General features: G+C 39.3%; 1 protein-coding gene across 6 annotated transcripts in view; it reads left to right on the top strand.

The window, feature by feature from the left end:
- Positions 1-23,524, top strand: part of Atp9b (ATPase phospholipid transporting 9B (putative)) — a 242,264-nt gene that overhangs the window by 55,875 nt on the left and 162,865 nt on the right. For all 6 annotated transcript variants that reach the window (XM_052742665.1, XM_052742667.1, XM_052742669.1 and 3 more), the window contains exons 6-7: positions 8,328-8,386; positions 16,795-16,846. In XM_052742665.1, coding sequence (XP_052598625.1) covers positions 8,328-8,386; positions 16,795-16,846 — 111 coding nt within the window. The remainder of the gene's footprint in view (positions 1-8,327; positions 8,387-16,794; positions 16,847-23,524) is intronic.

The following is a 23,524-nucleotide window of genomic DNA, read 5'->3' as shown; positions in this document are numbered from 1 at the left end:
TTGCAAGGATTTAGACTAGGTTTCCTGAGTCCTCACAGCCATTTCACAGTGGCTGCTTGTTTCAGGACTAATTTCACGATGATTTTTTTTTCCTTTGTGTCATTTAACTTGACAAACACCAACACCAGATTTCGGAGTCACATCAAGTTCTGTATCATAGTTACCTCTTTATTCACACACTTCCCCTTTTCTACTGTGCCTTCCGAATTCAGAGCCCGTTATTATTTGACCTCTTCTCTCTCCAGGTCTCTCTTGGGGTGTGCCTCTACTTCATTTATGTATTTATTTATATTTTATTGTTATTTATTGGTAGTTACGGATTTGCTGGTTGCCAGGCCCTTGGCACAGTCAGGTCTGGGGTTGTTACTGTCCTCATTGCCATGATGAAGACCTGATGGAAGGAAGTAGCCTAGAGAAAAAGACTTGATAGCTCACAGCTTCAGGGGTTACAGGCCACATGGCAGCAGGATCCTGGCAGCCTGGTCCGCTGTCCACAGTGAAGAGGCAGAGCGAAAGGAAACCTGGGGCTGGACTGGCTCAGTCCTCCCTCACCCGCCTCCCTGTATCCGGTCCTGTATCCCTCGCCTGGGGCATTCTTCCCTTCTCATCCAAACACAGCCCCATGTCTTCTGGGTGATTTTAAATGCGCTGAGTTTGACAGTGAAGGTTAACCCCTGCAGGCCCTCTTGTCTTTCAGATCCTTCCTGTTTACAGACAGACCAGAGAAGCTGTTTTCCAGGTCCCAGTTTGTTGATCACAATTTTTCCTACCAGCCTTTGCCTTCTGATAATCGATTTGATAAAGTTTCACTTACTATCTTTTTTATTATTGTGATTATGATGTCCTCATATCTTTCTGCATAACCTAGATGCACAGAGATTTTCTTTTCTGTTTCTGTATTTTCTAGAGATTGTTTAAGGATTCATATACAACCATTTTGAGTAAAATTTCTTTCCCATCTAGTACACAGTACGTGTCTAAGTTCTTTTATTGCATACGGACATACAGTTGTCCTGGCTCTGTCTTTTCCCGCAGCCTTGCTTTTACCTCCTCTCACATGTGGCTGTGGCTCTGGGCTCTCGTCCCTCTGCGTCATCTTAGTTGACTTTTGTTTTAATATTGCTCTCTGTGACTACTGCTACTTTACCATAATTCTTGGGGACTGTCATCCCTCCAACTTTGTTGTTCATTTTAAGAGAAATTTTGGATAGTTTGGGGGATATTTCTTTATATTTCTAGAATTAGCATGTCAATTTTTATACTCTCTTCCCCAGAACCCACCAAAGTCTGGGCTGTTGATTGAAATCATATTAAATGTATTGTTCAGCCTGGGGAGAATTACCATTACCTCTCCCTTTACTTTTATGTCTTTTAAAGTTTCCTCTGTTAATATTTTGTTTATTACAGGGTCGGTATAATTTTCTTCATGTTTCCTATGGTTGCTGTCCACTGAGTGTCCTGAATTAGGATTTTCATTAAATAAACTTGACTCAGAGTGTCATTAAACAAGAAAAGAAAGACTTTATTTCTTTATATTTTTTTCTGCCTCTCTACTTTTCAGTATCCATTTATACCTGTATTGGGCTTTATGAGGTTGCCATGGTATTTTCTGTCTCTTTTAAATTTTCCACTTAAAAGAATTAAATCTTTGGGTGAGTATTTGATACTTCAGGATATAGAACAGCTTCAATGCTTTTCACTTTGACCAATACTTTGATGATTTGTTATCAATGATATGATGAGAATGCTGTTTCACATACATATGTAGTACAAAATGCGAAATTATGTTTAGGCTCATTTGAGGAATTTTTAGTAATCTTTTCCTAATCTTAAATCAGCCCCAGTCCTAAAACTTATCATTTTAAAACATGTTTATTTTTTTCTGTGTATGTGCACTAGTGGAATTCAAAAGAGGGCATTGGTTTCCCTGGAGTTCAAACAGGTTATGAGTCCCCATTGTGAGTGCTAAAACTGAATCTTCACAAGAATAGCAAGTTAATATTTCAAACACAGTTCAGTTCAAACGTCTATTCCTTTGATACATGCTAAGGAATAGCAATAGGAATACATTAAAATCTGTTTTCCATGATTAAACCATTGATGAAACCAGTTCTGTAAGAGCAGAAAACGTCATGTGCTAGTAGAAGTGCAGCGATTCCTAGCAGCCAGTAGTCTTTCATCTGAGCCAGGGCTTTTCGGGAGCATTCCTTGTCATTGCTTAGTGCAAAGTGTGCATGTTGTTGTTTTGAACCCAGGCTGTGGCGAAGCAGTGGGGGAGCATGACCCAGGGCTGTCTAGAAAGGCTGCGGTCCCTTACTCTTCTGAGTTTGAACTTGGGGTGTTGTTCATCCAGAGCCCTTTACGGTTGATAGTTTTCTGAGCCTGGCCTTCAGCCGTGATCCATGGTTTAAGAAGGCCTGAGTTGCTGGAGTATCTTGCTGTCAATGTGGACTGCTGAGATTTTGTAGTCAGATGGGCTTCTCTGTGGTCCTTTTCCACTGTTCTCTGGGCACTCGCTTCACATACTTCAGGCATTTGCTCTCATCTTCTTTCTCTCCTTCATAGTCTCTCCCTCCTCCCCTCTTTCTCTCTCCCTTTCTTTTCTCTTCCTCTCCCCTCCTTCCCTTCCCTGTCCCTCTCTCCCCTATTTCTCTCTCTCTTCCTCCTACCTCCCCTCCATGTCCTTCTCTTCCTCTCTTCTTGCCTTTCTCCCTCCCTCTCTTTTTTCTTTCCTTTTCTTCCTTTCTTTCTTTCGTTGTTTCCCACCTTCAAATTACAGTTTACTTGTAAGGTGACCAAGCATGGCAGGGGACCCAGATGTCAACCTCTCTCTCAGGGTAGAGGCCAAGGTTATTTATTTACCCAGTGAAGAGTAGGATACTTAAAGTGCACTTCCTGAAACTGGCAGTGTTGTATGGTCTACAGGTGGTATGGGGGGCCTCTGACATTAAAGGGCACTCATCAGACACCTCTGTAGGAACAAGAAGAAAGGTTTAGCAAGAACAGTCTTGACACTTCAGGAAAGTAACCTGGGCAGCTGTTCGTAGGCTAACCTTATTCTAGAGGTGTTGTCTATATGAAGCTGGTGGGGAGACTTGTAATTCTTGACTTCCAGAACTAATAGTTTCTAACTCAGTTAAATCAGCTAGCCAAGGAAGAATATAGCATCTCACATTCAGAAATAAAAGGCGCTGAGGGTTAGTTAAGGTAAATGAGACTGGGCAGCTTTGTGTTGGCTGAAAATAGAACTCTATCTTTTTTGTTTTTTGTTTTGCAACAGAGTTTTATTATGTAGTTCTAATTGGTCTGAAACTTGCTGTGTAGGCAAGACTGGCTTTGAACTCACAGAGATAGTCAGTCTCTGCCTCCCAAGTGTTAGAATTACAGACATAGGTCACCACATGGGGCTAGAAGTCTTCTTTTAATGGTAACATTTTCAGGTTGGTAAGAGATGCTTCAGAGCTGTAAAAGATACATAGTTACGACTGAGGCTAATTTTTTCCAGACAGTGGTAACACCATGTAGCCCAGGCTAGCCTCAAACTCAGAAGTGCTGCGATTCCAGGCATGCAGTACTGCACTGGCTGTAAGAGCTTTTGGTGCGTTGAGCATGCTATTTTTAGGACATGTACTGACCTTTGCTTTGGCCCAGGTACTCAGTAGTTACTGGTGCTTTATTGCTGCTGTTTTGGTGACACAGGGAATTGAACCCAGGATTTTGTATAAGTGCTCTACCATTGAGCTGTAACACCAGTCCATCACATTTTGAGGCAGGGACTTCTCCAACTGTCCCCATGTCCACTCTTCCACTCACAGGCATTTCTGTGCTCTGCTCTTATCATTGCTTTCTGTCACACTGAACACCTCCTGACGTGCCATATGACCTTTTACATTTTTGATGTTTGTCATATGTAGGAGGAAGTTCCCTAGGCCAGGGCTGGGACAGTGGAGGTGCTGCATTCTTCTGCATGTCTCATTTGGGGTTTGATGTACTTCTCAGTTGACAACTGATACCAAGCCAACTGCAGTCCACCCACACAAGAGGGCTCTTCTGGGCCAAGACACCAAAACAGCTACTGATGATATGTGCCACGGCATGAGTGGACCTCAAAACCAAAACACTGAGAAGGCCAAGAGACCAGGTGCAAAAGATGAGTCACTGTTGGAGTCCGCCTAACAGTGCTTTAATGTAGTTTAATTTGGTTTTATTTGTTAGTTTTTCTAGTAATTGACACAAACAGTCATGTGTACACTGTTGTGTTTGCTTCTTTCAGTATGCTTTTGTAGTCTAGGTCTGATGGTATATAGACCAGTTTTGCTGCTACCCAGGAGGATTCCATTCTACAATCATTTTCTCTCTCAGAGATGCGTACCTGGCTCTTCCCAGCTTTTGGCTATTCTGAGCAAAACTTCTAAGGATGTTTTCATTTAAGTTTTAGTTTCTTTTAGAGAAGTACCTAAAAGTGAAATTGCTTGGTCATCGGATAGATACTTGGTTTTGTTTGTTTGGTTTTAGTTTTTTTAAAAGTGGAGTGGAGCATGCCACCTCATTTTGAAGTTTCATATCCACTCAGATACTGAATATTCGTGGCATTTTTAAGATTAAGTGTATAAGCATTAAAGGTGTTTCTCTTACTTAGGGTGTCTATTACTGAGATGAAACACCATGACCAAAAAGCAAGTTGGGGAGGAAAGGGTTTATACGCCTTACCCTTCCACATTGCTGTGTCACTGAAGGGAGTCAGGACAGGAACTCAAACGGGGCAAGAACCTGGTGGCAGGAACTGAGGCAGAGGAAATGGAAGGGTACTATTTACTGGCTTGCTCCCCATGGCTTGCTGAGCCTGCTTTCTTATAGAACCCAGGACCACCAGCCCAGGGATGGCACCATCCACAATGGCCTGGACCCTCCCCCATCAATCACTAATTAAGAAAATGCCTTATAGCTGGATCTCAGGGAAACATTTCCTCAACTGAGGCTCCTTCCTCTCTGATGACTCTAGCTTGTGTCAAATTGACACAAAACCTGCCAGTACAGTGTGTAAAAAATACAAACACTGTAAGTTTGCAGAATTATGTTTGCTGTGTGATTAAGAGTTCGGGGATAGAGAGGTTTTGTTATTGGAACAAGCACAGGAGTGAGAGTAAGCAATGACCGTTGTGCGGGTGTAGGGTGAGATACTAGGTAGGCACAGAGCAGGCCAGTGGGAACAGCAGTGGACACTAGAAAAGGCAGAACACTGGCTTGAGGTCAGTTATAAAGAACTTGTATGTTATTATACAAATCTTAATTATCTTCTAAGTTACTGTCAAATAATGGAAGTTTGGGGATGGAGATAAACCTAATGTTTCTGTTTTTCAGTTCTTTAGAGTTCAGATTGAAGTAGAGAGATTACAGTGGAGTCTGTTTTGGGTTGTATTCTGCATATACGGCTTAAAGTGAGGAGAGACAGGGCATGTGTGTAAGGAGCCTCCGAGCAGGAACACGCAGCTGTACTCCTTGCTCTTCCTAGAGGAGATCCTGGTTTTAGGGTAAGCCACGTGGATGCTTTCCTCTGGCAGGGCCGGTCAGCCCTTCTGCCTTGGCAGCACAGGGATGGGTCCTGTGGTGGCTGTGCAGAGCAGGTGGCTCCTCCAGTTCCCCAGGGTTCCCTGCCAGAGCATGGAAGGGAGCAGCTATTCAGGTTCTGTAGTGACAACATTACCAAATAAAAAGCAAGCAGCCTTGTGAGTGTAAGGTTAATCTGCCCAGGAAATTAGGTCCTATTAACAATGTGAACAGATCTTCAAAATGTAAAAACGTGAACTTTTAACTAGACAGTTTAGCCAGATGCTACATGGTTTGATGTTTAGCCCACTAGAGATTGTTTTTTAAAGGATAGTCTTTTGATATAGCCCACACTTATCTCAAACTCCTGTGGTCAAGTGGTCCTCCTGCTTCAGCCTTCTGAGTGGTGACGGAGACAATCGACATACACCACTATGACCAGCTTAGCCTTCTAATTTTTTGTTTATAGCGTAGAATGATTGTCTCAAAACTTTTGACACTATTTACCATAAACATGTAATCATCGATTCCATAGACATAAAAAGCAGTCACTTATATATAGCATGTCTAAATATTAAAGGCCATTACATATATGTAATGTCTGTTATCGTACAGTAAAATAACCAACTTTTGGGGGATTTAAGGATTGTATAAAAAAATAAAAAATGAGTATGCTTTCTATGTTTTAAAATTATTTTAAACATTTTACTATATTACATCTTTTAACTACAGGTTTTTCTTTTCTTTTCCTTATTTTTAATTTATGTATTATTCAAAATGTAAAAAGGCAGAAGGAAGGCAAAGTGAATTGGCTAGTCGGGAGAGAAAATGAATTGAAAGACAGAGTAGGGATTCTGTGGAGAGTGGCCAAAAAGTCAGTGGCCCTTACTATTTCATACTTAGCTGTGAGAACAACAGTGGCTGGAGGCTTCGAGTGACCGTGTTTGCAGTGATTAAAAGACTAATTTGTAAGTGTTTTCTACCAGTGTTTAGACTTACACTCACTGGCTGGGAAGCTATGGTATGATTTGTTTTACATGTAATTCTAAAGAACATTGCTGTTTTATTAATAAAAAGTAGTTGTAGCCTTTCTGGTTTGCCTCATTGAAGAACACAAGACAATGTAGTAATAAAGATGTACTGTGTGCTAAACAAAGCAATTCCAGAACTGCGGTGCCAGTGAGACTCGGCTTCATCAGGAGGTGTTAGGAAATAAGGATTAATGAGAAGCTGGTAGGAGTAAAACTCAGTAATAACTCTGGTCTGTAGTATGAATCTTAAAAGTTCTTATTAATAAAATCAAACCTGAGCCAGGTATTGGGGTGAATGCTGGAAGATCAGAGAGACAGAATAGGCCACAGCTACCTCACCTCGCCGGATCCTCAGCTGATCCTGTTTGCTCAGACTGGATGCCTCTGAGTCTTCATCCAGAATGAATCTCAGCTGAACTGTGCTGCTCAAAACCTAAAAGCTTAACCAGCCAAATCCTGCTAGTTTCTGGTCCTCACGCCTTATATACCTTTTTGCTTTCTACCACCACTCCCTGGGATTAAAGGCTTGCTTTCTGGGATTAAAGGCATGAGTCACCATGCTTGGCTGTATCCTTGAACACATGGATTTCCGCCTCTGGAATGCTAGGATTAAAGGCGTGTGCTACCACTGCCTAGCCTCTATGTTTAATATTGTAGCTATTCTGTCTCTGACCCCAGATAAGTTTATTAGGGTGCACAATATTTTGGGGAACACAATACCACCACGCTGGTAGTTAGTGTTAGTAAAGCTTCCGACTCTACTGGCAGTCAGAATCAAATGATGTCAAAGTTGCAAACCAACCTATTGGTGTGCTATGCTCTATCACAGACCATGGGTGCATGGTTGTCCTGAAAAGCGGAAGGGGGCTGAGACAGAGTATCAGATTGTCTGCCGAACATCACATTGTACATAATATGTTGTAGATACTTAAGTATAATACATATTCATCTTTATTAACAGCTATTCCATATCTATTAGATATTAAGGATTTACTCAAATATGTACTTAAAACAATTACTTTTTTTTTTTTTTTTTTTTTGGTTTTTTTTGAGACAGGGTTTCTCTGTGTAGCTTTGCGCCTTTCCTGGAACTCACTTGGTAGTCCAGGCTGGCCTCGAACTCACAGAGATCCACCTGGCTCTGCCTCCCAAGTGCTGGGATTAAAGGCGTGCGCCACCACCGCCCGGCTTTAAAACAATTACTTTAAGTAGTAAAATTGTCAGTTTTCAGTTCTGTCCTGTATTGGCAAAGATACTAGTGACTGATGATGTTATATATCATTTGCTTTATTTTCTCTGTGTGTTTTATGCCAACCAGCATAATTTGTGGTATTGATTTGTACATCTCCATAATACTGTTTCAGTCACCAAATTTTTTTATTTAGTAATTTTCCTGATCATTGCTAACTTCACTAAGAACTGAAACACTAACGTGTAAATATGTGATGAACCTTCCACATGTGATCCTTACTAAATTACCATGAGGAACCCCTTGTTTTCTTATTTTTACTATTATTAGGGGGTAATTATTTAGTTGTGTTTGGTAGTTTAGTAACAATATTGATTATGTGTGACTGTATATCTGAAATGTAACTTGAAAATGTGGAGAGACAAATATCTGCTTTTAAGTTTTAAAAATTCGTATGTTTGTTTTTTTGCTCTAGAGTTGTTTTAGTGTTACTTATCCAAAGTTACTCTCTGGTGCGCTTCTGTTTCCCTGAGTTAATTGTACTTCTTCTTCTTTTTAAGGTAAAGTGCAAGTGAAGAGTTCAGACATACAAGTTGGAGACCTCATCATAGTGGAAAAGGTTGAAACATTTTTAATATGTTTTAGATCTGTATGTACATCAGTCATTCACATTAGTTTAATTACAAGTGACTTCTGTTTCAAAGGAACTGTTAAGATAGATATTTTAATCTTAATGTGTGTTTGTAAGATTTGATGTATTTAACTAAATTTAAATATTTAGATTTTCTGTGTATTTTGCTAAAGTGTATTTCAATGTCTTTAGGTTAAGCCTTTTTTTTAAATATAAGACCTGTGTTAATTGCTTACTGTATTTCATTTGACTTTAGAATTGTGTTCAGAACATTAATAATTCTACATCACTTTTTAGAATTTACTTGTCCAGATGGCTATATTATATATAAATTATTGGCTCTAATTCTTATGGTTAAAGAGTGAAAGTGAATGAAAGCGAAAGAGCACTAGAAAAATAGTTGAGGCCATGATAAGAAGAAGCCATGTTCTAAAAAACAGAACAGACCAGCGTGGGGAGTGAATGGATGGGCAGTGTGCAGATCAAGCATAGGGAATGAATGGATGGGCAGTGTGCAGATCAGGCATGGGGAGTGAATGGATGGGCAGTGTGCAGATCAAGCATAGGGAATGAATGGATGGGCAGTGTGCAGATCAGGCATGGGGAGTGAATGGATGGGCAGTGTGCAGATCAGGCATGGGGAGTGAATGGATGGGATGGGCAGTGTGCAGATCAAGCATAGGGAGTGAATGGATGGGCAGTGTGCAGATCAAGCATAGGGAGTGAATGGATGGGCAGTGTGCAGATCAGGCATGGGGAGTGAATGGATGGGCAGTGTGCAGATCAGGGCTTTCTCCTGTGACATGTAAGGGACTGTACACTGTGTGTGTCTCTCTGTAAGAGGTTCTTCCTAGTGTGCTATCTGTCTCATTCTGTGATGTGTGAGTGCTGTGTACACTACCCAGGCATATGATGTCAGTGCTGTGGTTGTATCTTCCCTGGAAATATCCTTCTTTTGCCATTTATATTCTTGGGAAATTCCTTGTTGACTTTGAAAAGTCTCTAGGGCAGATTCCCATTTGGCTTCTTCCAGAGCTGTCTGCAGTCCGTTGTGTTGGCTGGCATCTCAGCTGCCTGAGGCTGACGGTGTCTTCTTCCCATAGAAATGATCTTCTTGTCACTCGAGTCTGTGCACAGGCATTGTGGTTTGATTTTACAAAGTGGAACAATGCTTAGCACGCACAGGGTACTAAAACAAAACATCTGTAGTGTTTCATTGCATAAATGTTAGAAATTACTTGTATCCATTAAGTTTTTGGAAAAATTCTACTTTATTATGATCCTTATATCTTTGCACACTCGTGTAGGATGGATTTTGTTAAGTGTGTCCTTCCCATCATAGGCTAGATGTCTGCTGTGTTGATTATTACACAGTTTCACCTTTGCTTTACTTTTTTGGTGCTGGGTAGTGAACCCAGGACCTCCCCTAAGAATGTATTCTACCACTGGACCTGTAGGTGTAATTTAAATATTACATTTAAATTTAGAAGGGGAGGAAGCTGTAACAAGTAAGGGAAATAGCTAAAAATTGTAGTGACTGTACAAAGTGTAGACCTTGTAGGGAATTTTAAGCTATTGTGAATAGAGTTGATATTTTTGAAGTCAGATTAGATTAATTACAATGTTTTTTATGCCACACTTGGAATATGGAAGCCTTTTGTTAAATATTATATTTGGGACTTGGAATGTGACACTTGTGTACAAGGCTTTGCTTAGGTTGACTTCTAGTACTGAATACAAACAACAGGAAAAAAAAACCAGTTTTAAGGCTTGGTCCATATAAGAATTTAAGTAAGGAGTAAAGTGAATTCACTTTACTGTTTAATTCTTATAATAATGGCCTAAGAGTACATTTGCAATACTGAGTGTTTGAGTGCTGCTACTAATCATGAAATCTGCTTCTTTATGTGTAAGCTTTGAGGATTAAGTAATTAGCTTGGTGCTGGGGTCCTTGTGCATGCTGGGCAGCACTCTGCCACCGCGTTCTTAGACGTCACCTGTGTCTGATGTTGTCTGGTGTTGTGTGCTGCTTTGATGATGGTGCTGAACAGCACAGTCATCCTTCAGACAGTTCCCCTCAGTGCATCAGCTTAGCTGCCTGACATGTTTGCAGTGTATATGTCTTGGGTGGAAAACTTCAAGTTGTAACATTTCTGAGTTAGGCCCCAATATTAAAGGGTGACTTTGTAAAGAAACTGTTTGTAGGAGTTTACTGGTTTTCCTCTTTTTAGCTGCCCCCCAAGCATCCTTTGTTTAAAAAGTAAGCTTTATATGATAGCAATTGTATAAATACATGTGTAGAATAATGCAGTGCTTTGTATTATTTTAGAGCTTCATATAAATAAGATAGACTCAAATATTTGTTTAAGCAAAAAAATCCACTTACCTAGAGTCAAAGATATCTTTATGCCTGTATTTAAATGAAAAAAAAAAAGGCCATAGTTTTCTGATGTCTTTACACATATCAAATTAGTCACCTGTATAGTGCTAGAGGCCTTCAGAAGTCATTTGCATGCATGTGACATACATGTTGAGTCAGTCCCTGAAGTGCTGGGCAGGCATTAGGAAGGAGCCTTGAAACAGACTCAGAGCAGGCAGGACTTAGAGCGCCCCTGTTGTCAGTGCTCCTTCGGGCAGGAGACTAGCTTAGGGAAGAAGACTGATTGCTTTCTCCAGAAGCAAGGAGAAAACCTATTTTCTTTCTCTTCTTTTCTAATTTGTTCAATTTAATGAGTTAATATATTGTGTGTCATAATGCCCAGAGCAGAAGTGCATGTGACAGAAAAGGATCTGAACAGAAGTGTTCTGGGGTGCTCTTAAGGAAGCAAAGGTGGATTCCAGAGCAGGACTCTGATGACCCCTTTGAAGGGAGAAATGAGAAACAGAGGGCACTAGTGAATCAATGATGAAATGCCCACCACTTTCACTGTAAACTCTAAATACCCCAGCCAAGACACAGGCAGAGTGGATAGGAGGAAATGTGCTCAAATATTATGTCATTGACAAGAAAGGTACCTCCGCTTCAAATATGTAGAACAATATACCATATAAAGTTAATTAAGCCAGGTGTGTGCAGTAGGGGGCTGCTTCTTTGGTGCCAAAGAAAATGTCCAGTAGAATAATGAAAGTAAAACAAAACAAAAAAGATGAAGAAGTTGCATTAGTAATTTAGAACACTTGAAAAGGAAATATCCAGGTATAGATTCAATCCTCGGGCCTTTAATGAGGATTTGACATGAGTTTTTATAGTAATTGTCGGAAAATAGGTAGGCTGGAGTACTTGCCCTCATTTTATAAGGCAGGATTATCATTGTACCAACACCAGAGGGAGGACAGTCATTACAGAAGAAAACTAGACAGGAAAAGCTGTCAATAGTAAGTAAAGTTCTAAGTCACATCCCAGTAAAAATGATCACTATAAGGATTTAAGTTTCACTCTAGAATGATCTACCATATCAGTTGACTAGAGAAAAATCACACAATTATATTAGTGGGTGCCAGAAAAGCACTGACTAGGTTAATGCCTACTCTTGATAATTGTAAGCCTGTAGGTTGGTGACAAGGAGCCCCATCTAGTTAAGAGTACCCAGAGACCCCTGTAGAACATCATGTGTAACAGAGCTAGATGGATGCCTCTTCTCTGAACTTGGAAACAAGAATGTTGTTTTTACCATGCTTAACTTATCTAACAGCTCTAGTTTCTTAAACAGAACAAAGAGAAAGTTGTATAGATTGGGAAAGGAGGCAGTAAATGTCCTTAATCGCAGATGGAATGCTAGGGAATATAGGAAATTCAAAAAGATCTATTAAACAGTATATTCAGCAGAGTGACAAGCTATAAGACCAGCACGCAAAAAATACATCCCCATTTCTGTAAAATAACAGACCATATGGAAACAAATGAAAAATGTCCCTCCTATGAAATTCAAGTATTAAGTATGCTGAAATCTACAATATATTAATGAAAATAATCAAAGAAGACCTAAGGAAATAGTTGTGTTCTTGGGGGATGACATTTCATCTACCTTTGATATTTAAAAACAATGACCAGGTGTTCTCAAAGTCACAGGAAGAGTCCTTCCTTTCCCTCCCTCTTCACTTCTTCCTCCCTCCTTCCCCTCTTCCTGCCTTGCCCTTTCTTCTCTTCTCTCTTCCCCCTCCCCATCTCTTTCTTCTCTCATTAATTAAAAAAATGACACAGATAATCGTACTCCAAAACCAATTTAGAAAGGCACAGGTTCGGCCACAAGGAAAACACAGGGGAAGGCCCTCGGTCCCTGTGTCGAGGCCCACTACACAGCTCCATTAATCAGCAGAGTGCACGTAGGAAGATGGAAACAAACGCTGATGAGACCTCAAGGAGAACTCAGAAATAGGTCCACCCAGATATGCACAAGTAACTCTTCAAAGAGGTACAAAAGCAATGAAAAATAAAAAGGAAACTTTCAGAAGATTAAATTAAAGCATCTATAGGTTAAATAGAAGATTCAGGACTTAGTGGAAAATGAAAAACTTCCAGGATAAAAGCACAGGAGAAAATACCCTGAATCTAGATATTTAAAATATTAATATTTTATAAATATAGACCTTTAAAATAAAAATATAATTCATAGACTATATATCAAAAGAATATCACACACTAAAAAAATCTGATAATTGCATCTTGTTAAAATTAAAATTTTTTTTGGAAAGAACCATGATGAAACGATAGGTGCTGATAATAATTAAAGAAGATGTCATGCATTTGAGAGGGATTGGAGAAGAGGAAGGGAGAGGAGGATAGAAATGGAAATGATATAAATATGCTACTCACGTATGAAATTCTCAATAAAAGTTAAAATGAAGAAAGTGGACGCGGCCGCCAGAATGGCTCAGCAGGTAAGGTGATTGTTGGCAAGCTTGTGTACCTGATTTTGATCTCTGGGACTACATGGTGGAAGAAGACAGCCTACTATAGCAAATTGTCCTCTGATTTCTATAAAATGTTAGTAAAAACATTTTAAAAAGTATAAAAAGAAGCTATTGAGTCTGTATTGGGTGAAAACATTTGGGCACTATATCTAATAAAGAATTGTTGGTGAAATTTGTAAAATCTCCTAAGTCTGAGCAGTAAAAGATTTTCACCTTAGGAAATGGACAGAAAACCTAAGAAAACATTTAACAAGGAACTATAGATGAAAAATAAACATATGAAAAAATTCCTTATCAGTAGTTATCAAAAATACACATAAGTCAGAATGCATAATTTTTAAAAATGATGTCACCAAACATTGACATTGGTAAGAAGGATATGGTTTACTTAACATATCTGTTGAGAAGACCAGATGGTATAATTATTCTGGAAAATCACATGACAGTTTCTAAAGCAAAAAAATAAAACAAAAAACAGTCAAAAACCTGGTATAACTGTCTCATGCTTCCAAGTTTAAATTCCTGTGCCTTGGGCCTAGTAAGATGCCTCAGCAGATGCTTGATAACCTGAGTTTGATCCCTGGGACCTACATGGTGGAGCTCTGACCTCCATGGGTGCTATAGCTCACGGATGCACACTCACAAATGTACACATATATAATAAATACAATTCCTGTATCTTTGCCACAAAGAAATATTAATTTATGTTGATACAAAATCCTCTACAGGAATGTTTATTCAAGATAGCCAGAATCAGAAGCAGATCAGATATCCTGTATAGATGTCTGGTCAGAGATCCTATGTATAAGCACATCATGGCACAGCATGGGAAGAAAATACAAGACTTTGCTTTGGGAAGTGAATAATTTGAAAATTCCATTCACATTAGCATCCAAAGGATAAAAGACTTAAAATAGATCTAACAGAAGAATGCTGAACTTTGAACTTGGAAAGTTCTAAATGTGATTGAAAAGATGTTAAAAGAAAATACTAAGTAAGTGGAAAACAGCCCACCCAGGTAGGTATGTTACTGTTGTGAAGTTGGCAGTACTTCTGAAATGGACCTGTAGATCCATGCTACACCACCTTAAAAACCTCAGCTGACTTCTTGATAGAAGTTGACATACTGGTGTCTATAATTTGCATAGAAATTCAGAGGACTTAGAATAGCTGAAATAATTTTGGGGGAAATTTTTGCACATTTTTGCATACTCAACACTTCTCCATTTCAGAACATAATACAAAGCTACAGTAGTCAATACATTGTAGACCTAGTATAAGTGCAGGGATGATGCATCTGTATCTATCTATCTATCTATCTATCTATCTATCTATCTATCTATCTATCTATCTTCTAGTCTCTCCCCCTCCTTCCCTCCCCCTCCCTCCCTCCCCCCTCCCTCTCCCCTTCCCCTCCCTCCCCTAGAATTTATGGTTTGTTGGTCCCTGGTAGGTTCCTTGGACAGGCGGCTTTCATGCATCCTGCCATTGATGGTTATTTAGTCACTTACACTCTGTGTCATTTGACATCCAGTGTGCATACCTGCTACTCCATATATACCTGGGTTTTAAGCTTGGATATGTTTCCCCATGGTTGATCATACAAATGGCTGTGTAAAGTGCTGTGTCTGTCCAGTGTACTCTAATTAGGCAGTGTTTTTATGTGTGCCAACCTTGGCATTCTTAGCATTTTCAGTGTGCCTTTTGGTATGTGTGCTAGAAGTGTAGTTTTAGTATGAGTTTCTCTGATGTCTATTAAGTTGGTCGCTTCTGTTATTACTTCTGTATCTTTCCGTACTGTTTGGGTAAGAGCGTGGAAAATCTCTTGTGTTTTCTTGTTCTATGTGGGCCTTTCTCTGCTTGCAAGTCCCCAGGCCTTTGGTCTGTTCTGTGGTCAGAGCCTCCTGATACATATGCTGCGAGCATCCTTTATCTTCTTTCCTGGTGGCCATATTTGAATAGAATTTTTACTTTTAGGGAAGTCCAACTTAGTAATCTTTTCATTTAAAGTTAAATGTTTTCTTTTCAAAATAATTCAGTAGTAGTGGTGTGGGTGAAGAAGCCTTCCCCATAAAAGTCATGAAGTCATCTGCTGATGTTTGACCTGCATCAACTTTTAGAGGTTCTATTGTCTTGCCATGAACATTTTAACTGTGGTTTGAATCAGTTTCTGTGTTAAATTACTGGGAAGGCCAGGCATCATCTCCACTCATCCCCTGTAGGCATCTGCTTTCCTTAGGACTATTTCTTGGTAAGACTGTAATTTTCTTATTGCGCACAGTGCTAGTTTTCTCCTGAGCCTGGTGTCCTCATATGAGTGGGTCTAGTTCTGCCTTTTCTTGTTTTGCATTGGCATAATTGGCCATCTTGCTTTAACACCATTCTGCCTTAATCACTATGGTTTAATATTCTTTTCCCAGGTTAGTCCTCGAGTGTGTCTTGTTCAATTCTTGGCCTTAGCATATGAGGAAAATCTTATTGACTCCTAAAGCTCGTAAACGTAATTTATTTTAGCTTTCCTTGTGTTCTGTTCTGTTGAGTTCCAGTGTGTTCATGTCTTACATGTTTTCCTCCCAGTGCTTTCCTGGCTTTGGATGTTCCACTCATTTTCTTGTCAGATGATTATTACCTTTCATTTAGAAAATACTCTTGGATGTTCACTCAGATGTCTTCCTTGACCTGAGGGTCTGTTAGCGCCTATATAGCCACCTCCAATCGTAGTGTTAGAAAGGAACAGCTGTACTTCACAACCTGTCTTTTCACCCTTACTAACTTGTTCATTTTTATTCATGAACTGGAGAGGTAAGCCATTTCCTTGTGGTATATGTATAGATTTTCACTTAGTTCTCAAAAGACATAATTTGTGTAATTATGTGAATTATTATTTTAATGGTATACTTTTTCCTTAGTATTTTTACTTCTTTTAACATTTCCAATTGATAGAATTATTAATAATAGTAATAATTAAGTGCATGAATAGTGACCTGTAAAATTTTGAATATACCATTGCATCTTTAGTTACTTCCTATTCTGTCTAATAAGAGAATAAATAGCTCCTAAGATTTGTGGGACTTTTCTGTATTTGCTTATTCTCCAGATTGTTTGTTTACCCATGTTTATTATTTTCCTGATGATGTGGTGTTGGCCCTGGAACAACCACTGTCTAATTTCCAGGGCATTTTGGAATGAGGAGAAGGCAGTTCTTAGGTGACAAGACTACTGTGATGCATTATGTTTTGTTAAGATGCTGTGGAAATAATATTTAACTTTTTCAACATAGGAAAGTTCTGAATGCCATGTATATGGCTTGCTGTTGTTTAAAAAAATCTAAATGTTAATTTTTATATGAAAATTATAAATAATAGCTATTTTAGTACAATATTGCTTTTTAAAATTTTAATTGTCTATATTAACTTTTCTTCTTTGTAATAGTATTATGTTAATGTACATCTTCAGATAATAATTAATACATTACTTTTTTGCAGAACCAAAGAATTCCATCAGATATGGTCTTTCTTAGAACTTCAGAGAAAGCAGGTAACTTTTAATGTTTTCTTTTACATTGCTGCAGGTTTTTATTAGTTTGTTTGTTTTTTTGGACAAGTTGATATTGTTTAGCTGTGTCTGACCTGGAGACCAGGCTGGCCTTGAACTCACAGAATTCTGCTTGCCTCTGCCTTCCAAGTATTAAGATTAAAGGCATATACCACCATGCTTAGCTTGATTTCTTTGTTTTAAAAAGTAAAATCGTTTTCTGCCTATAAAATTTATTTTTTAATATTCTAAATTCATTCCAAATGACATTTAATTGTTGATATTTAAAAAAATCTGACTTTAGTGTTTAATAATTGCTTGAAAAGTTATCTGAGTAGATTTTCATTCATATAGGCTTTGAAAACCCAATTACTTAAATAATAGTGTAACTCAAAAATTATATTGCTATTTTATATTTTCAGTTTTACTTATTTCACATAGTTATTTTCTACTTGTTATGTGCACAGTAGTAATTATTGTGTTCACTACTGAAAAGAACAGCATCTTGTTGTGGATTCCTGCACTGTAGTTATGGGTACTTGCCATGACTAGTTCATGGTCTCTATGTGTGGTAACACACCTAGGCACTCTCTCATAGTGAAAAGAACTATGTGTATGGGCATAGACATTTGGGGCCTAGGTGAGTTGCCATGGGCTTTGTGGGAAGAACAATATTTAGGACCTGATCTTTCAACTGGACACTCATGTGACTAAGAGAAGTCAGGGCATCGCTGCCAGTGTCTCCTCGGCCAGTTGCTCACTACTGCCCTGGCTGTGTGGGCACACTTTCCTTATCTCTAGACTGGGGCAGCATATTAAGGAATGCCATAGCTCCTTTCTGCCCTCTGCATATGGTTTGTAAAACAGGCTGTCATTTTTTTCTTTTCTAGGTTCAGCATGATTGTTATTTGTAAGTGTGAATACCCTTCAGAGGCCTGGGTTGGGTTCAGAGTTCATTACTTATTTCCTCTATGAGAAACAACATATTTTAAAAATCAGACTTTAATTGTGTGGGTTTGTGCATGTGAGTGGCCAGAGGAGGGTGTCAGTTCCTTTGAAGCTGGAATTAAAGGCTGGTGTGAGCCATCCCATATGGGTGCCAGGACTGGCACTTAGATCCTCTCCAAGAGCAAGGTGGCTCTTAAGTCTTGAGCCATCTGTTCAGCCCTGATAGCACACTTTAAAAGAAACACTGAATCATGATAAAGAGGCATTCGTCTGCAGCACCGCCCCGTGCTGTATTTGCTCACCTTGCTGGACGAGCTGCCATCAGGAAAAGAGCTATCCATGGTAGTCAGAGGACCTGTGAGCTGATACTTGTTTTGTGTTGTTTAGTGTGAGCTTTTATTTTCCCAACTTCTGTACAGGCTGGCTTGGTGTTCCTCATATAGTTAAGCACCAAAATTACAAGTTTGTCCTTTATTGTCACTAGAGACTCCTTAATTGTTGTCTAACCCCACTCACCTACTATTAGAAGTTGTATTATAAGAGAACTTTTCTTCTTAGAATGTTTATGTCTTCGTTGAGAGTACTGCTTGGCTATATTAGAATAATGTACTCATTTCCAAAGCATTTCTGTCTAACAAGTACGTGGTATGGCCTTCTGTTACAGCAGTCTATCAGTAAGCTTCCTTTGTGTCTTGGCACCTCTGGAGTAGCAGTGTTTCACAGTCCAGACTGCCCAGTGCTGTGGGAGTCCATGAGGCCTCCTTCTCCTTGAGAGGCTGAGCTCCTTAGCTGTCGGCATGTGCAAGAGCATAGACCTCTTGCTTATGGTGTATAGCTCCTTTGTCTGGCTAGATTTGAATTCTAGTGTTTTCATAATGATTTTTGCCTCTTTAGTCAGAAAAGGATGTATTTGGAATTATGGAGTGTGTTTGTGCTTTTTTGTGATACCTTTATTTTGATATCAGAGTAGTATTGGCCTTAGTGTCCATTAGGGATTATTCTGTCTCATCCTACTTTTTGGAAGAATCTTTAAAGAAATTTTATTCTTTAAATGTTTGTTTCAATTCATCCATGAAGTGATGTGGGTCTGGCCTTTGAGAGTCTTTGTCTTGTTTTTTAATTTCTAATTACTTGCTAAAGGCCTACTCACATTGTCCTTTTCTTCTTGAGTCAGTTTTTGTAGTTTGTGTCCTTTTTTTTTCAATTAGTCTACTTTAGGGTTTTTAATTCGTGGGCATGCTACAATTATTCCCTCATGATCTTTTAAAAACAGTTTCTGTAACGTGGTAGTGATGTCCCCTCCTTTGTTCTTGGTTTATTATTTGAGTCTTCCTTTTGCTTTGTTACTCTGGCTAAAAGGTTGTCAATGTTATTGATTTGTTGAAAGAACTAATTTTGGGTTTCAATTATTTTTTTTTCAGTTGTTTGCCTGTTCTTTATTTCATTTATTGGCACCTACCATTTTCTTCCTTTTCTCTGTTTTTGGTTCAGGTTGATCCTGTGTCTGTAGTTTCTTAAAGTAGAAAGTTAGATTGTTGATTTTTGTATCTTTTTTAACATGGGTGCTTACAATTATGAATGTCCATCTGCACTTTTTTTCAGTGTCCTCATAAAGTTTACTATGTTGTTTTATTTCCATACCTCTAAAGTAGTCTCTAATCCCTTGTCTTTCATCATTGATCCATTGTTTTGTGATTAATGTGTTGTTTTATTTCCATACTTGTAAATTTCCCAGATTTGCTTCTGCTGTGATTTTTAGGTCATTCTGCTGTGGTCTCTTTCTGACTCATTCAAATCTGGCTCTAGCATGTGTGTATCTGTGAGTGTGCTCCATACGCTGTGCACACCAAGGAGTCTGTTCTCCTGCAGTGTGTTTTTAGCCCTAGTCAGTCTCCAGCATTGGCATTCTAATTGTCATGTCCATGGTTGAAGGTGAAGTGGTATAGTTTGCACCCGTTTTTGCAAGATTGATAGCATGAGTATACCCTCTATGATGACTGTCACTGTAGGGATAACGCCTGCGCTACCACCACCCGTTCACCATGTCCGAGAGGGGGCTGTGGATTAAAAAATAAGGGACAAGAGACAGCGGGTCATTCGCCTCAGCAGAATGCCAAATGCTGTTTATTGAAAGAGGGAGGAAACCTTAAATACAGGCTTACAGCACAATGGGAGAACCCCAGAGGGCAGAAGTTCGCTATTGATGTTTACATTCTTGCATCTAAGCTGTTAACGCCCAATATGCAGGATACACAAACAAGGAACTTCCCTTAAGTGTTCAGGAGGGTGGATACCGGCAAGGAATTAGCATAGGGAGGACATCTGGTCAAGGTCAGCAAGCAGGCAATGGCTTTACTCAAAATGGGAGGAGACCAGGGCCCTACATGTCACCCTCCCCACATGCCCTTCTTCCTGCTGTCCATTCTGTGTCCATAGCTGCTTGGTTCTTCTCACTCACTCAGGTTCTTCTGCATTTACTCTCCTGCTGCAGCGCTGTGCAGAGGAGACACACAGCTGCTGTTCTGTGACCCACTCCTCTGCTGGCCTCATTCTCACCTCAAGAGCAGCTTTATCAGGTGCTTTCTATGGTTCTGCTTTCATCACCCGTCTGTCATTCTCTGCCAGACCCCACCCTGAAACATCACCAAGTGCACAGAAGCCCTCATGCAGGCAGTTCCATCTGTGCCTTCCCTCTTGTAAAACCTGGACTTTTCTTTAGCTTGGCACCTGACCACTGAGAGGAGCTCTGTCACAACTACTCCAGTGGTTTCTTTGCATTCTCCAGATGCGCTGCTCTCTTGCTGGAGGCATTCTTATGTGCCTCCAGTCCTACTCCTACCCCAGCTCTCCCCTGTGAACCCGTGTAATTAATTAGTCTCCTGTTTTTCTTGTGGGATGTCTTACCCTCTATTGCTGTGATAAAGCACCATGGCCACAGCAACTTTGAGAAGGAAGAATCTATGTGGTTTTACTGTTCTTGAGGGCTAATAGTCTGTCATGGTGGGAGGCATGGCCGCAAACAGAGAGCGTAGTGGCTGTAGAAGAAGCTGAGGGCTCTTACCTTGAACAGAAGCAGGAAGCAAAGTGTGTGTGTGGGGGGAGTGAAGTAAGAGGCTTTGACCTCTAGTGACATATGTCCACTAGCATGGCCACAGTTCCCAAACATCACTACCAGCTACAGACCAAGTGTTTAAATACATGAGCATATGGGGGATATTTTCATTCAACCTGCCATAGGCAATAGCAAGAAACTTGTCCTTACTGCCTCCTGCATGAATTTTTTTCTCAGAGTTCTGTTGCAAATGCACCTACTTATATGCTCAGTGTTATTTTCTTGAGGGGGTTGTGTTTTCATATTCCTTTAATAATCATTGTCCACTGGTTGTTACTTAGGCCTGATGGAAGAGCCATGACTGATAAAGAATATAATGAAATAGAATTTGGTTAGTCTCTGCTTTTTGTTTGGAGTCTTTAATTCATTTCTATATAGTATAATTATTGAAAAGGTAATATTTACATCTATCACTTGCAACTAGTTTTTCATTGTCAATATAGAGAAGTAGATTTTCAAAGAGTTTATCTGTACCCACATTCCCATTGATAATACCTGTTTTATTATGATCTCTGTCTGATAGCATATGCAGCATAATAGGTCACTGTGGTGATTTGAATGAAAATGATCCCCTAGGCTCATATGTTTGAATACTTGTTCTGCAGTTGGTAGAACTGTTTGGGAGGAACTAGGAGGCGTGGCCTTGTTGAAGGGGGTGTGTCACTGGGAGTGGGCTTTTGTACTTTTGTACTTTTACAAAGCCCACGGCACTCCTAGTAAGCCTCTCTCTCTCTCTGTTTCATGGTTGATACTCAACTTGTAAGTTCTTAGCTCCTTCTCCAGCACTATGCTTCCCTGCTTGCAGCCACATTCCCTGGTCATGGCTCACCCTCAAACTGTAAGCAAGCTTTCTAATTAAACCTTTCTTTTATAAGGTGCTTGGTCACTTAATTTGTTGTGGCAGTAGAAATGTAACTAAGACAGTAAACAAAATATTTGTGTTTGAGAGGTGCTTTTACACATAAATGCTTGTGGTAGAAATACATATAAGATCAAAAAGAGTTGGGTCTGGTGGCTCACACCTTTAATCTCATCACTTAGGAGGCTGAAGCAGGGATATTGTGATGCATTTGAGGCCCGATTAGCCTGTGTACTGTGGTCCAGGCTACTGCGCTACAGAGGAAGATGCTGCTTTAACAAAGAAGCAAGACAGACAAAAATATTATTCCAAGTACAAAAAATAGTTTTGGGTAATTAACTTTAAAAGGAAAAGATAATATAGATTTTGTTGGGGAGTAAATTGTGAACAGCATGCAGTACTGTCAAGTTGGGAGATGGTTATAAATGCTGATTTTTTTCAGAGGAGATATCTGAGGGCTGGAGACTGAGAACACCATTTTTAAAATTATGCAGTTCCTAATAGTTTTGGACATTTGCCAATTTCCTCATCATTTTTCACTGCATCATTGCATGGCCGTGGGAGTCAGCAGAGAATGAATGGAACACCGGAGTATTAATAGATGAGATATTTTGTGGTAACCTCAAAATATAGGGAAAGTAAATAGGGAGCAGCCCAATTGATGACTGTTTCTCCAGTCTTGCCTTATAGCCCATGTTTCTGGGAAGGTTGGTCTCTGTGGCCTAGTAATACTCAGTATTTTAAGGTCAGGAGTCCATTTGAGAATCCTAATTTCTTTACCTTAGAATAATGTACACAGTATACATTGTTACTACATTTGTAATATAATCCTATGTGAGTACTAGTAGATTCGCGTTTGAGTCCTCTGTGTAGTTGTAAACTGACTTAACCTATCATGGCTCTGTTATAGCCTTCTGTTTGTCAAATTTAAATGTTAAAATATTACTACTCACTCACCTGCAGATATTAAGACTCAGATTGCTGCTTACTGTGTCTTCCTTTTATACAATGGATCAAATGGCTTCCAAATTTGATAAAATTTGTGTCATAATATTTCCTTCAATCTGAATTCTTAGTTTCAGAAACTCTTGGGTGATTTTTGCTGTCTTCTTTTAACTGTAAAACTGTCAAAATAACAGTCAAAATGTAACATGTACCTTCAGCTAATCTTATTTTAAACTTATGGTTGCATATTCCTTCAGACCAGCAGCTTCCAACTCAAGGTTTTCTTCCTAACAACCACAATCACTTCTTCTTCTCTTTGTTTCCAGTATCCCGACTCTTGACTGCTGCTTATTCATGTTGAGATTGCTCAGCACTGGGTTTCTGTATAGCCACAGGTTTTATCCAGTTGTAACACTCTTGACCATTTCTTCTGCCCCTGGATTAGACCTTATTTGTGCAATTATATTTCATTCAGAATGTAGCGCTTTTCCGTGGGGTATGGAGGGGCATTTTACATGAAGGTCAGCAAAATGCACTTGTCTTTTGTGTGATTCTAAGTAATTAGTTAAAGTTTCACTGTTGTCTAGTTATTGCAGAAAATAAACATATTCGGGATTTTTTGTGTTATTTACTAACTTTTTTTGCTTTTCAATTTTAGTTTTAAAAAATCCTTTGTAGCATATCATTTTTTATAATAAAATTCTAAACTTTGGTCAATGTAGGAGTCCTAAGTGTAACATTGTGGTTTAGAGCTGAACAGTAGCATCCGCATGGGTGCTTGTCAATACAGCATGGTAAGTCAATCCATGGCATTCTA

The sequence above is a fragment of the Peromyscus californicus genome, unplaced genomic scaffold, assembly GCF_007827085.1.
Source record: "Peromyscus californicus insignis strain IS unplaced genomic scaffold, ASM782708v3 Scaffold_17__1_contigs__length_78620276, whole genome shotgun sequence".
NCBI lineage: Eukaryota > Metazoa > Chordata > Mammalia > Rodentia > Cricetidae > Peromyscus > Peromyscus californicus.
This window is presented reverse-complemented; position numbering and strand designations above follow the sequence as displayed.